Here is a 12,019-nt window from a genome sequence, read left to right on the forward strand (position 1 = left end):
CTGTCTTCCTTCAAATAATATCATCATCACTTCGTGTAATAGAAGACATTTTAAGCATGTTGTTGCCATTCACTAGTAGCTGTGATACTGAACTAAACTACCTCTCTAGGTTCAATTTTCTTCATAAGGAAATTGGAAATAACTACCGCATAGACATTCTACAAAAATTAAAATAATGTAAGCAAAGAGTTTAGGATAGTGCCCCATATACTACAGCTGCTAACTTCTCGAAAAATTATTATGCTAACTGCTAACAAAGAAGATTTTAATTGACCTGAAATGAAGGAATAGGACATCCTTAAAGAGAATCCTAAGTGACCCACAGTCCCACATGGTTTAACTTTTCTTACAAATGCCTCTTCTGTAGTTCTCTACCTCCAAAATGATGCTGAGACAGCATGCTACTGGATTGGCTGGCAAAGTATGGCTTAGAAGAGAATTTGAAGAATCTTTTAGCCTCTGATACATAATCCCTTTTATTTACCTACATGTAATTGAAGACATCTGTAGGTGGTGCCACACGAAACGTAATTCAGGCTTAGAAATGTCAATAAAAATGTCTCTGAGGGAGAGATCCCATGTAAACATAGCAGGGGAATGTACATCAGCAGCTACAGAGCCACGTGAAATTAGGAATATAATGGAAATATGTTGCCGGACTTGACGAGGTGACAAAAGCTCTTTTCCCATAAAGCTTAATGAGCTCTGTTAGTCTTCAGCTTACAGAAATGTAAAAGGGTCAGCCCCACAGAGGGAAGTAACTGACTCTCCACACATGGCTCCATTCAAATGACAGCAGATCAAATTACTGATGTAATTACTATAACCTGACAATTTTGTTAGATTCATGTGGCAGTTAACTGTTTAGGACTTATAACAAAGGGACATGGTTCATTCACAGTAGTTTAGCTTTTGTGGGCAGAATGAAATTTAAAGTCTCCTTCATTTTCAACTGCAAACCTCATGTATTTTACTGTCTCCACCTGAACTATTTTTCTTTTATTCAAAATTAGGTAAGGTATCGATATTTGGGTATTACCCATATTTGCAATTTTCCTTCTCCAGCTGAAGCATAAGCTTAATGGCAAAATCAAACATTTAGAGAGTCTCAGCATTCTCCTGCCCTGGCTCTGTGTGGCTCTCAAGTTCTGCAAGGCAGCACAGAAACAGAATCTTGAGCTCAGTGCTGCTGGAAATTCAGGGACAGCAGCCACTAACTATGCCATCAGGTGGCCCCTGTGAAATTCCAAGCTAGACAAATATCAACAGAGTGCCCTCAAAGTATTTCCCAAATACTTCAAGAAAAAAAAAGCACATTGGTCATCTTTAATTTTGATTCTTTTGCCTCCTCCATGTCCATAAGCCCAGTAAGAAAAAAGATCAATTTAGCCAAGGTAAAAATATAACTCCAGATCATTAAATGGAAAAAGCAGATTAGACAGAAAATAACAGAAACTATCACTAAACTTTGATGATGATACTTTCCTTTCTACTTTTCACCAAAGATTTAAGCTTCTACACAACGATTCCCAATATTTAACATGAATAATAAGATGTAATTTTAAAAATATTTGTTTGGTACAACTCTAGGTATATGGTTGGTACCATTCCAAGCCCTATTTATACCTGAGAGCATCCAAAAATGAAAAAGACAGAGATCCTGATCTTAAGTAGCTACAACCTAGCTGGGAAGAGAGACTTAACCCTACTGAGACATAAATATTAGACCTTGTGTGCTCTTAGCAAGTCCTGCCAGATTATGGGGAAAAGCTTGCTACTCTCAGTCTTAGCTGTGCCTAGTTTACTTATTTATTCATTCATTCAGTCAACAAATATTTATTCAGTGCCTCCTATATAGTACTTAACAATACATGGAAACACAAGGAAACAAGAAAAACACGGTCCTTTCTCACTGAGCTTACATTTGAGGAAAGTCTGTTAGTGAGGACTATTTAGAAGCATCCTTGCCATTGTTTAGTAACACCTTCAAACTGCTACTTTGCCCCAGGGAAGTAGATATCAAGCTCCAGCCGCCTTATTTACTCCCTGTGCAGCTAAACTAATCCAGCCTTACTGCCTTGCACTCAAAACCCCTATTCCGGGTTATTCCTCTGAGCTCTTGCTTAAATGAGAGGCCAGCCTGAATTAAGCATTATCAACATTATCTCTTCAGCTGAGCTCCTGCCAGTCCCCTTTTCTTCCCCAAGACTAGACCCTGTTTCCACATCAATTAGAGATTTCCCTGACGTACATCTCAGTCAAACACTGACTATAAGAGCCATCATCCAAAACCTAGCAAGGTACCTCATTCTCCCCGTGACTCCTTCGTGGAAGAACAAGAGGTAAAATAATTTAGCATTCTGTAGTTAATGCTAACATTTGGTGTATCTCCTTCCTAACTAATTTCTGTATACTTACATTTTTTTTTTTTACTTAAATTGTTTTTAAACTGAGATCTGCATGTACAATTTTGCATCCTGCTTCTGTCTCTTAGTACAAGCAGAAGTATTTTATACTGCAATTTTTCATCAATATATACGCATGAACATACATGCATGATCACTATTTTAATGGCTACTGGGTGTTCTATCATATGGTCGGCTGCACCATGATTTATATGACCTTTTCCTACGGTTGAACATTTAAATTATTTATAAATTTTGCCATTATAAATAAAGCTGTAACAAACATACTTAAGCAAGTTTTGTCCCAATCTTTACTTCTCTGGCAGTGATTCCTACATTAGAATTACTCAACCACAAGGTATGCATTTCTACAAGATCTTTAATGTATATGACCAAACTGATTTCTATAAAGGATGAAGTTTAAAAACATCCCGTCTCATCACATCTTCCCAAGCATTCACTTAAAAATAAAAAGATATCTTGATAGTTAAAAAACTGTATATAACTGCTATTTTAAATTGCATTCCTTTGATTATTTATAAGAGTAAACTTTAAAAAACATATTACCATTTGTATTTCAGCTGATCAACTATCTGATAAAGTCCAACCAAATATTATGCAAAAGAAAACACTACATTTAAAAACGGTTTCTAAGAGATTATATTAAGTATAATAATCTTTTTATTACACTTTCCCAAACTGCCTCTTAACTATGTATGCCTTCATGAACCAAATCATGGATTTTTTTTTACAAAATCAGATCTAATTTTTCCATCCTTTCCTTTGTGATACTTCCCATTCTATACTTAGAAAGTGCTTTATCGATTAAAGAGTGGACTACATAGTTTACATTGTCTTCAAGTTTCTCATAGTACAGTTTTAATTTTTATTGTTTTTACACCAAACTATTTAAAATTCTGTGTGACAGGCATTGTACTCAGCGTTTACCACACATCATCTCATTTCATTTTAATAACCCTGTAGGTTAAGTATTATTATTACCTCCATTTTTCAGATTAATTGAAAGATGAAATTACTTACTCATGGGTCACCCAAGGATCTCTCATTTCAAAACCCAGGATCTTTCCAGGCTTTGTTTCCCCCTTGGTCCTGGACATTTAGAAAACGTAACCAAGCCTGGATGGTACTACCCCCTCTGGTCTGCTCAATTTCCCCTGGAAATCATTCAAACTGGCCACCACGAGGTCTCAAGGAGGCCACCAGGAGGCTGGGCCACACCACATAACAACAGTAGCTTCAATAAGCATAGAATGCAATACTATGGAAGCAGAAAATGGAACAACTGCCTCTATGTGGAGCGGTCAGAGAGGGCGTCACAGAGGACACGGCATCCAGGCTCACCCTGAAGCGGGACATGATTTGAAGAGGTTGGGAGTGGGGGAGGGAACACAGAGTGAAGTAAACAATAGAGGCCAAAGGAAGGACAAATGAAAGGCAGGGACAGAGTCTTATCATGGCCTGAAGCATAGCCTGAAAGAATACAAAATATTAGTAAGATGTGAACAGCACTTTATAAACCGCTCCCCTGCCCATTGCTTCATCTGAGAGGTAGAAATTACTTGCATTTTAAAGATGAGAAAGCTGAGGCTCAGGGAAGCTGCGACTGCCCAGTGTCACATGGCTAGTAAGTGAGGACCTGATCTTAACCCCAGGTTTGGTACCAAGCGCAATGTCCCTCCACACACCCAGCTGCTTCCCCTTTCCGACTCCTTTCCCAAAGCCTCGTCCACCTTCTCCAAGTAACTCCTTATCAACCACAGCTCACACTGATAACCGGTTCTCTGATTACCTAAGAGTTTTCTCTATCTCACAGTTTATCGCTGGATTTTCAGTTCTAAACTGCAGAACCATTATGAGAATTAGATGAGAAAGTGAATCTGGCACCTAGAATCATGCCTGTGTTATGAAGAAGCTCAGTACAAGGGAAGTCCTTTGCTCTTCCCTAATCAGTTCATGGATTTAGAAAAGTTCTCTCAAACTAACTGAAACCTCCTTGATGACAGCCTCTGCCCAGACTTCTCCCGCTCTCCTTTAACACCAGGGCAGTTTACAGAGGATAAGGCCAGTGTGAGACCGTGGCATGGGAGTGAGGAGCTACAAAGCTCTTCAAAATGGACTGACTTCATTCTACCTATTAAAATGAAGGCAATGACCTGCTGTGACGGTCACTGCCCTCACAAAGCTCTGTAACTTACAGGAGTAGCTCTGTAACTTATAGGAATTCTTATAAAGGAAAGTCTGCATTCATCTCATTACTGGTATTGAAGAATACACCATGACAAAATGATCAGTCTTAAATTATCAAATGCCTCACAAAAGATACCAATAGCAATTCTAATTTCAAGGTCAGTGAGTAATCTTACCTCCAAAGGTGAGCTGCAAAGGAATCTTGTGAACTGCAGAGTCACATTTGAATAAAATCAGTGTCATCCAATAAATGAGCAGCAAAAGAGAACACACAAAAAAAGGAAAAATTATTACAAAATTTTTCAAAAAGAGCACATAAAGCGAACCTAAATGTCTCTATACAGTTAACGTTCCGTACATTGTATCATTCATTCACAGACTACAGAAAAGTTCAATCTAGCCCATAGCAGGTACCCAACTATGTGAACGAGTTTAAATAAACCATTTTTCAAAATCTGTATAAAAACAAAGCACAACAAATTCGTCCTAAAATATTTTGCTTTTTAAAGTTTTATCTCACAACCCCTATGTAATAAAACATTCTCCAAGGGAGGAATCAGCAATCTTCCTAATCATAAATGCCACGGGCCAAGTTAGGTAAATGCCAAGAGAAGAAAAAGATATAAACCAAAGGGGACACCAAGAAAAGAGAGAAATTAAAAAGTCAAGACCAAGAGAGGAGGTTGGGTGAGTGAGAGTGAAGGAAAGGGGAAGTTATTTCTCTGGTACCCAGGCTGTGATGTTTACACTGTTCTGCCCCTTCCTCTTTTTTTCAGCCCCATATGCATATTTTTTCTCTCTGCTCTCTCTTTCTCTGACACAAATAGAGCCTTATAAATTTCATCTGAAAATAAGTGTTACATGCTGTTTCTCAGCATTTAAATAAAGAAACTAATTTTGGAGCTGGGGAGGAGCCATGAAAAAATGACAAAGCAAATCGTAGACTAGCTCTGAAATGAGGACTGTCACATTACTTCATACATATTCATGATGGTAATTCATAATGTTTTCTTAGATGTTATTTACAAAATCAACACTTCAAATCCTTTGAGATGGATTGTAATAATAAAAAAACCCCAAGTAGTATAAACTCTGGATCTTAGTGAATACAAATTAACTACAATAAAAGGCAATGGCAGGTCTGTTTCCAAGCACTCTTGAACTTCCTCTCCACAACAAAGCTAGCTAGTTCTCACTGGGAATACACATAATTTGATTCTCTTTTATAGGTACACATTGAAATATTTCTCAATGAAATTACATGATGTCTGGGATTTCCTTCAAAATCACTGGGGGGTTGGGAGGAAAGTAATGGTGGGGAATGCACAGATAAAACAAGAAGAGTCATTATGTTAAGCTAGTGAGGACAGGCGATGAATATATGAGGACTCATTATACAATTCTCTCTCTACTTTGTGAATGTTTAAAGTTTTCATAATAAAGTTTAAAAAATATATCAGACACTTCCTCCCCCCAAAACTAAAGCAAATATTTTCCTAAGAGACTACTAGTGCATGCGGAAGCCACATAATTAACTAGTGAGTATCATCTAGGCCTTAGATGACAGGGAATACTAAAATAAAGGCACTGTAAGATTTTTTTCTTAATTTAAATGATATTAATATGCAATTCAATTATATTAACTGTTAGGAGAAATTTCTGAAAGTGCAAGATACACCAAATTTTAAAATTTCATAATGCTGATATGAAGCACATAATTCTATTGAAATTTAAAGTGCAACCTTTGTGGTCTTGGATTCTTTTTACATTAGCCTAATATAAAACAATCTCTGCCCTTCCTCCCAAGAATAAAAAGTAATACTTGAAAGACTACCCACTTTTAATAGTGGAGAAAAATGAGGCATGGTGCATTTTTATTTTAAAATGAGAAATTTGCTACTGTAGGGTTTCCGTGCTTTTCTCCAGTAGTGCATGTGAACTATATTATACATACTACATGAGAATTTAGAAGTACTTCTGGTTCAGTCATACTTAATGCATCAATTATGATGGAAGTGTGAAATAAAATTCATATTTTATGGCAAGATAAGAAAATTTTAAACATAAAAAATTTTTCTCTGTCCTCTGGCCTCCTCTCTCCCCTCTAATGTACACTGTGTATCTGCGTTATGCCTCCACCAAACCTCCTCAACAATAAAGCGCAACATTCTCCCAACACCAATAAGACAACTCCTTAAAAGATAACATTCCATCTTGATCTCGTAAGGGGTCACAGAACCCATCACCTTGTACTTGCAGATCTGGATTGTGTAAGTCAATAATACATCATTTAATGTACAGGCCCCTGTGTCAAAAAACTTCTGTAACTGTGCTTTGCTTTGACTTCTAACGGGCAGACAGTTCTTGGAGCTTTCTGAGAGGCTGTTCCCAGGTTATAACCCTCAATTTAGCTTGAATAAAATTTTTCATTTCTTTCTTAGATTGACTGGACTGATTAATTTTTCATCTGACAGAAGTCACTTTAAATGATGATAGAGTAGCATATACTCTCCAAGAAAACTATTGTCTCCTTGAAGCTCCAATAATTTACATACATCTTTGTCATGTACATATGTAACATTCCTGTCACAGTTTTTTTCAAAACAGACCTAAAAATTCTTTTCCTGTTTGAAGCTGCCAAAACATGAAATATATAAATACAGTTCTCAATCAGCAAAGCAGTAAAACAGAATAACAAATCACAAGGCACACATTCACTATCCTATTCACAGGACATGAAAAAGGCTGAAAAATGCTTCGTCTAGTTTAGTGGACCAGAAAAACCCACTGCTATTTTCCCTTCAGTTAATTACTTAGTAAATTTTTTCATAATGAAATGACGCATATTATATTCAGTCGAAAAGAAGGTAATACTTTGAGAAAACAATAATCATAAAACAGCAAATATAACTGCAAAATACATTTTGTATATACACTGAAATTGATAACAGAAATAGACACCTTTTAACAAATACCACCGTGATGTTAGATCAGTATCAAAAATGGCTCAATTCTGCTGTGAATCTAAAACTTCTCTAAAAAAAATAAAGCCTGCTATAATGTAGGGGAGCAGAATTTGCCAACCCAAAATGTGTCTCTTTGGAATATTATCTTAAGCTGGTTATTTTCTAAGAAACAGCAGAATTGGGGAAAACTCTGAAAACCAAGTAGGAGTTGCCCCTTTGCAAGAAAACATTTACTTCAGTCATGGAAATATTTTGTAAGGGTGTCTCCCTTGCTGTATCTGGAGGAGGAGGAAAACAGGTAATCAACCTGCCAAATACATAGAAATAAAAACAGCAAATCAGGTGACAGAGGAATATGTTTCAAACAAAGGAACAAGATAAAACCCCAGAAGAAGAATTAAGTGAAGTAGAGATAAGCAATCTATCTGATAAAGAGTTCAAGGTAATGATCATAAAGATGCTCAAAGAACTCGGGAGAAGAATGGATGAACAGAGTGAGGAGTTAGATGTTTTTAACAAAGAGAAAATATAAAATATAACAAAGAACCAAACAGAGGTGAAGTGTACAATAACTAAAATAAATAATACACTATGGGTCTTTCAGTGGTGGTCCAGAGGATAAGACTCCATGCTGTCAATGCAAGGGGCCCAGGGTTCAATCCCTGGTCAGGGAACTAGATCCCGCGTGCCCCAACTAAGAGTCTGCATGTCACAACTAAAAGAGCTCACAAAAGAGCCACAACTAAAGATCCCCGCATGCTGCAAGGAAGATCCCACGTGTCGCAACTAAGAGCCGGCGCAGCCAAATAAATATTTTAAAAAATAATAACAGTAATACACTATAAGGAATCAACAGTAGATTAGATGATACAGAGGAAGAGATGGGCAAGTTGGAAGATAAACAGTGGAAATCACCAAAGCTAAACAGGAAAAAGAAAGAAGAAAAAACAGAAATGAGGACAGTTTAAGAGACCTCTGTAACAGCATCACATGTACTAACATTCTCATTTGTAGGGGTCCCAGAAGGAGGAGAGGGAGGGAGGGAGGGAGGGAGGGAGGGAGGGAGGGAGGGAGGGAGGGGCAGAGAACATATGTGAGTACATAATAGCTGAAAACTTCCCTAACCTGGAAAAGGAATCAGACATCCAAGTCCAGGAAGCACAGACAGCACAAACAGGATCAACCCAAAGAAGACCACACAAAGACACACCATACTTAAAATGGCAAAAATTAAAGATACAGCTACAACAAAGGAGGCAAGAAGGCAAGAATATACAATGGGGAAAAGACAGCCTCCTCAATAAACTGTGTTGGGAAAACTGGACAGCTACATGTAAAAAAAATCAAACTGGACTACTCTCTCACATCATGCACGAAAATAAATTTTAAATGGATTAAAGACTTAAATTTATTTTTAAAAATATTTTATGAAGTATAATTGATTTACAATGTTGTGTTAATTTCTGCTGTATAGCAGTGATTCAGTTATACATATATATATTCTTTTTCATATTCGTTTCCATTATGGTTTATCATAGGATACTGACTACAGTTCCCTGTGCCATACAGTAGGAGCCTGCTGTTTATCCATCCTCTATATACTAGTTTGCAACTGCTAATCCCACACTGCCAGTCCTTCCGCCCCCCACCGCAGCCCCTGCCCCGGCAACCACAAGTCTCTTCTCTATGTAAAGACTTAAATTTAAATGTGAGATCTGAAACCACAAAACTTCTAGAAGAAAACACAGGCAGTACACTCTTTGACATCAGTCTTAGTAATATATTTTTGGATCTGTCTCCTCAGGCAAGGGAAATAAAAGCAAAAATAAACAAATAGGACTACATCAAACTAAAAAGCTTTTTGCACAGAGAAGGAAACTATCAACAAAGCGAAAAGGCCACCTACTGAATGGGAGAAGATATTTGCAAACAATATATCTGATACAAGGTTGCTACCCAAAATACACAATTCAACATCAAAAAAAGAAATACCCTGATTAAGAAATGGGCAGAGGACCTGAAATGACATTTTTCCAAAGAAGACATATATATGGACAACAGGCACATGAAAAGATGCTCAACATCACTAATCATCAGGGAAATGCAAATCAAAACCACAATGAGATATCATCTCACACCTGAAATGACCATTATAAGAAATACAACAAACAAGTGCTGGCAAGAATGTGGCAAACAGGGAACCCACGTGGTGCACTGTTGGTGGGAATGTAAACTGGTGCAGCGACTACGGAAAATAGTATGGAGATTCCTCAAACAATTAGAAATAGAAGTACCATCCAATCTAGCAATTCCATTCCTGGGTATTTATCATAAGAAAACACTAATTCAAAAAGATATATGCACCCATATGTTCACTGCAGCATTATTTACAATAGCCAAGATATGGAAGCAACCTAAGTGCCCATTAACAGATGAACAGATAGGGCAATGTGGTACACACTCACACACACACACACAATGGAATTTTTTTTTTTTTTGGCCGCACCGTGCCGCATGTGGAATCTTAGCTCCCTGACCAAGGATCGAACCTGCACCCCCTACAGTAGAAACACGAAATCTTAACCACTGTACCGCCAGGGAAGTCCCCGCACAATGGAATATTACTCAGCCATAAAAAATTGAAATCTTTCAATCCCTTTCCATCTTTCAAACTAAGATCCCACAAGCTGTGCAGCCTTAATTAAAATAAAATGAAATCTTGCCATTTGCAGCAAATGGATGGACCTAGAGGGTATTATGATAAGTGAAAGAAGTCAGAGAAAGACAAATACAGTATGATTTCACTTATATGTGGAACCTAAAAAACAAATGAACAAACATAAACAGAAAAAGTTATAGATACAGAGAACAAACAGCTGGTCGCCAGAGGGGAGGAGCATGGAGGGAGGAGAGAAACAGGTGAGCGAGGTACAAACTTCCAGTTGCAAAATAAATGAGTCAAAGGTATGAAATGTACAGTGTGTGGAATACAGTCAGTAACAGAGTTACACCTTTGTACGGTGACAGACCGTAACTAGAATTATCATGGAGGTCATTTTGAAATGCATAAAAATATCAAATCACATGTTGTGTTAACAGGAACTAACACAGCATTGTAGGTCAATTATACTTCAAAAACAAACAAGCAAACTCATAGGAAAAGAGATCAGATTTGTGGTTACCAGAGGCAGAGGTGGGGGGAAGGGAAACTGGATGAAGGCAGTTAAAAAGTACAAACTTCCAGTTATAAGTAAGTACTAGAGTTGTAATGCACAACATGATAAACATAATTAACACTGCTGTATGCTATACATGAAAGTTTTCAATAGAGTAAATCCTAAGAGTTCTCACTGCAAGGAAAAAATTTTTTTCTATTTGTCTAATTTTGTATCTTTATGAGATGATGGATGGTCACTAAGCTTATTAAGATCATCATTTCATGAGGTTGTCAGTCAAATCATTATGCTGTACACCTTAACCTTATACAGTGCTGTATGTCAATTATTTTTCAATAAAACTGGAAGAAAAAAAATTAAAAGAGGGGCCTCCCTGGTGGTGCAGTGGTTAAGAATCTACCTCCCAATGCAGGGGACACAGGTTCGAGCCCTGGGCCAGGAAGATGCCACATGCCGCGAAGCAACTAAGCCCGTGCGCCACAACTACGGAGCCTGCGTTCTAGAGCCCACGAGCCACAACTACTGAAGCCTGTGTACCTAGAACCCGTCCTCCACAACAAGAGAAGCCACCGCAACGAGAAGCCCGCATGCAACACAACAAAGAGCAGCCTCCAATCGCCGCAACTAGAGAAAGCCCGCGTGCAGCAGCGAAGACCCAGCCTGGCAGCCATAAATAAATAAATAAATAAATTTTTTTTAATTAATAAAAAATAAAAAGAGAAAAGGGATACACACAGATCAATGCTATTGCTATACAGTCACTTACTGACCTTGCTTCTCTTGCAGCATTCTTACTCACCACTCCTAGTACCATTATTCTATTTATCATCAGTAGCCTGTCTCATAATACCTTCTCAATCCTTTCAGAGAAGTACCTAATGCTCACCAAAATTTTCTAAACAGTTTTCCAAGAACACAAAATTGTAGTTAAACCTCCTGTCAGTTAAAATCAGTAAATTCTTTTTCCAAGACTTGTTATTAACCATGCCAGTTACTGGGGGCAGGGTGGGGTGGGGGAATAAACAGGAGAGAAGAATACACACTACCAATTTTGTCAAAATATCCCAGTAAAACTATACTCAACCATTTATCTTTGTAATGTAAAATATTCAACACGTAAGTAATTTAAGCTAATATCTTCCTGAAATGCCTTTTCTATTTAATAAGGAACCATGTTAGGGCTTCCCTGGTGACGCAGTGGTTGAGAGTCCACCTGCCGATGCAGGGGACACGGGTTCGTGCCCCGGTCCGGGAGGATCCCACG

At 37.8% G+C, this 12,019-nt stretch overlaps 1 protein-coding gene across 5 annotated transcripts in view; it reads right to left on the reverse strand.

Annotated features, from left to right (window-relative positions):
* Window positions 1-12,019, reverse strand: part of FGFR2 (fibroblast growth factor receptor 2) — a 377,174-nt gene that overhangs the window by 321,357 nt on the left and 43,798 nt on the right. For all 5 annotated transcript variants that reach the window (XM_055080920.1, XM_028480979.2, XM_024121204.3 and 2 more), the window contains one exon: window positions 4,790-4,822. In XM_055080920.1, coding sequence (XP_054936895.1) covers window positions 4,790-4,822 — 33 coding nt within the window. The remainder of the gene's footprint in view (window positions 1-4,789; window positions 4,823-12,019) is intronic.

Source organism: Physeter macrocephalus, chromosome 20 (assembly GCF_002837175.3).
Source record: "Physeter macrocephalus isolate SW-GA chromosome 20, ASM283717v5, whole genome shotgun sequence".
NCBI classification, from domain to species: domain Eukaryota; kingdom Metazoa; phylum Chordata; class Mammalia; order Artiodactyla; family Physeteridae; genus Physeter; species Physeter macrocephalus.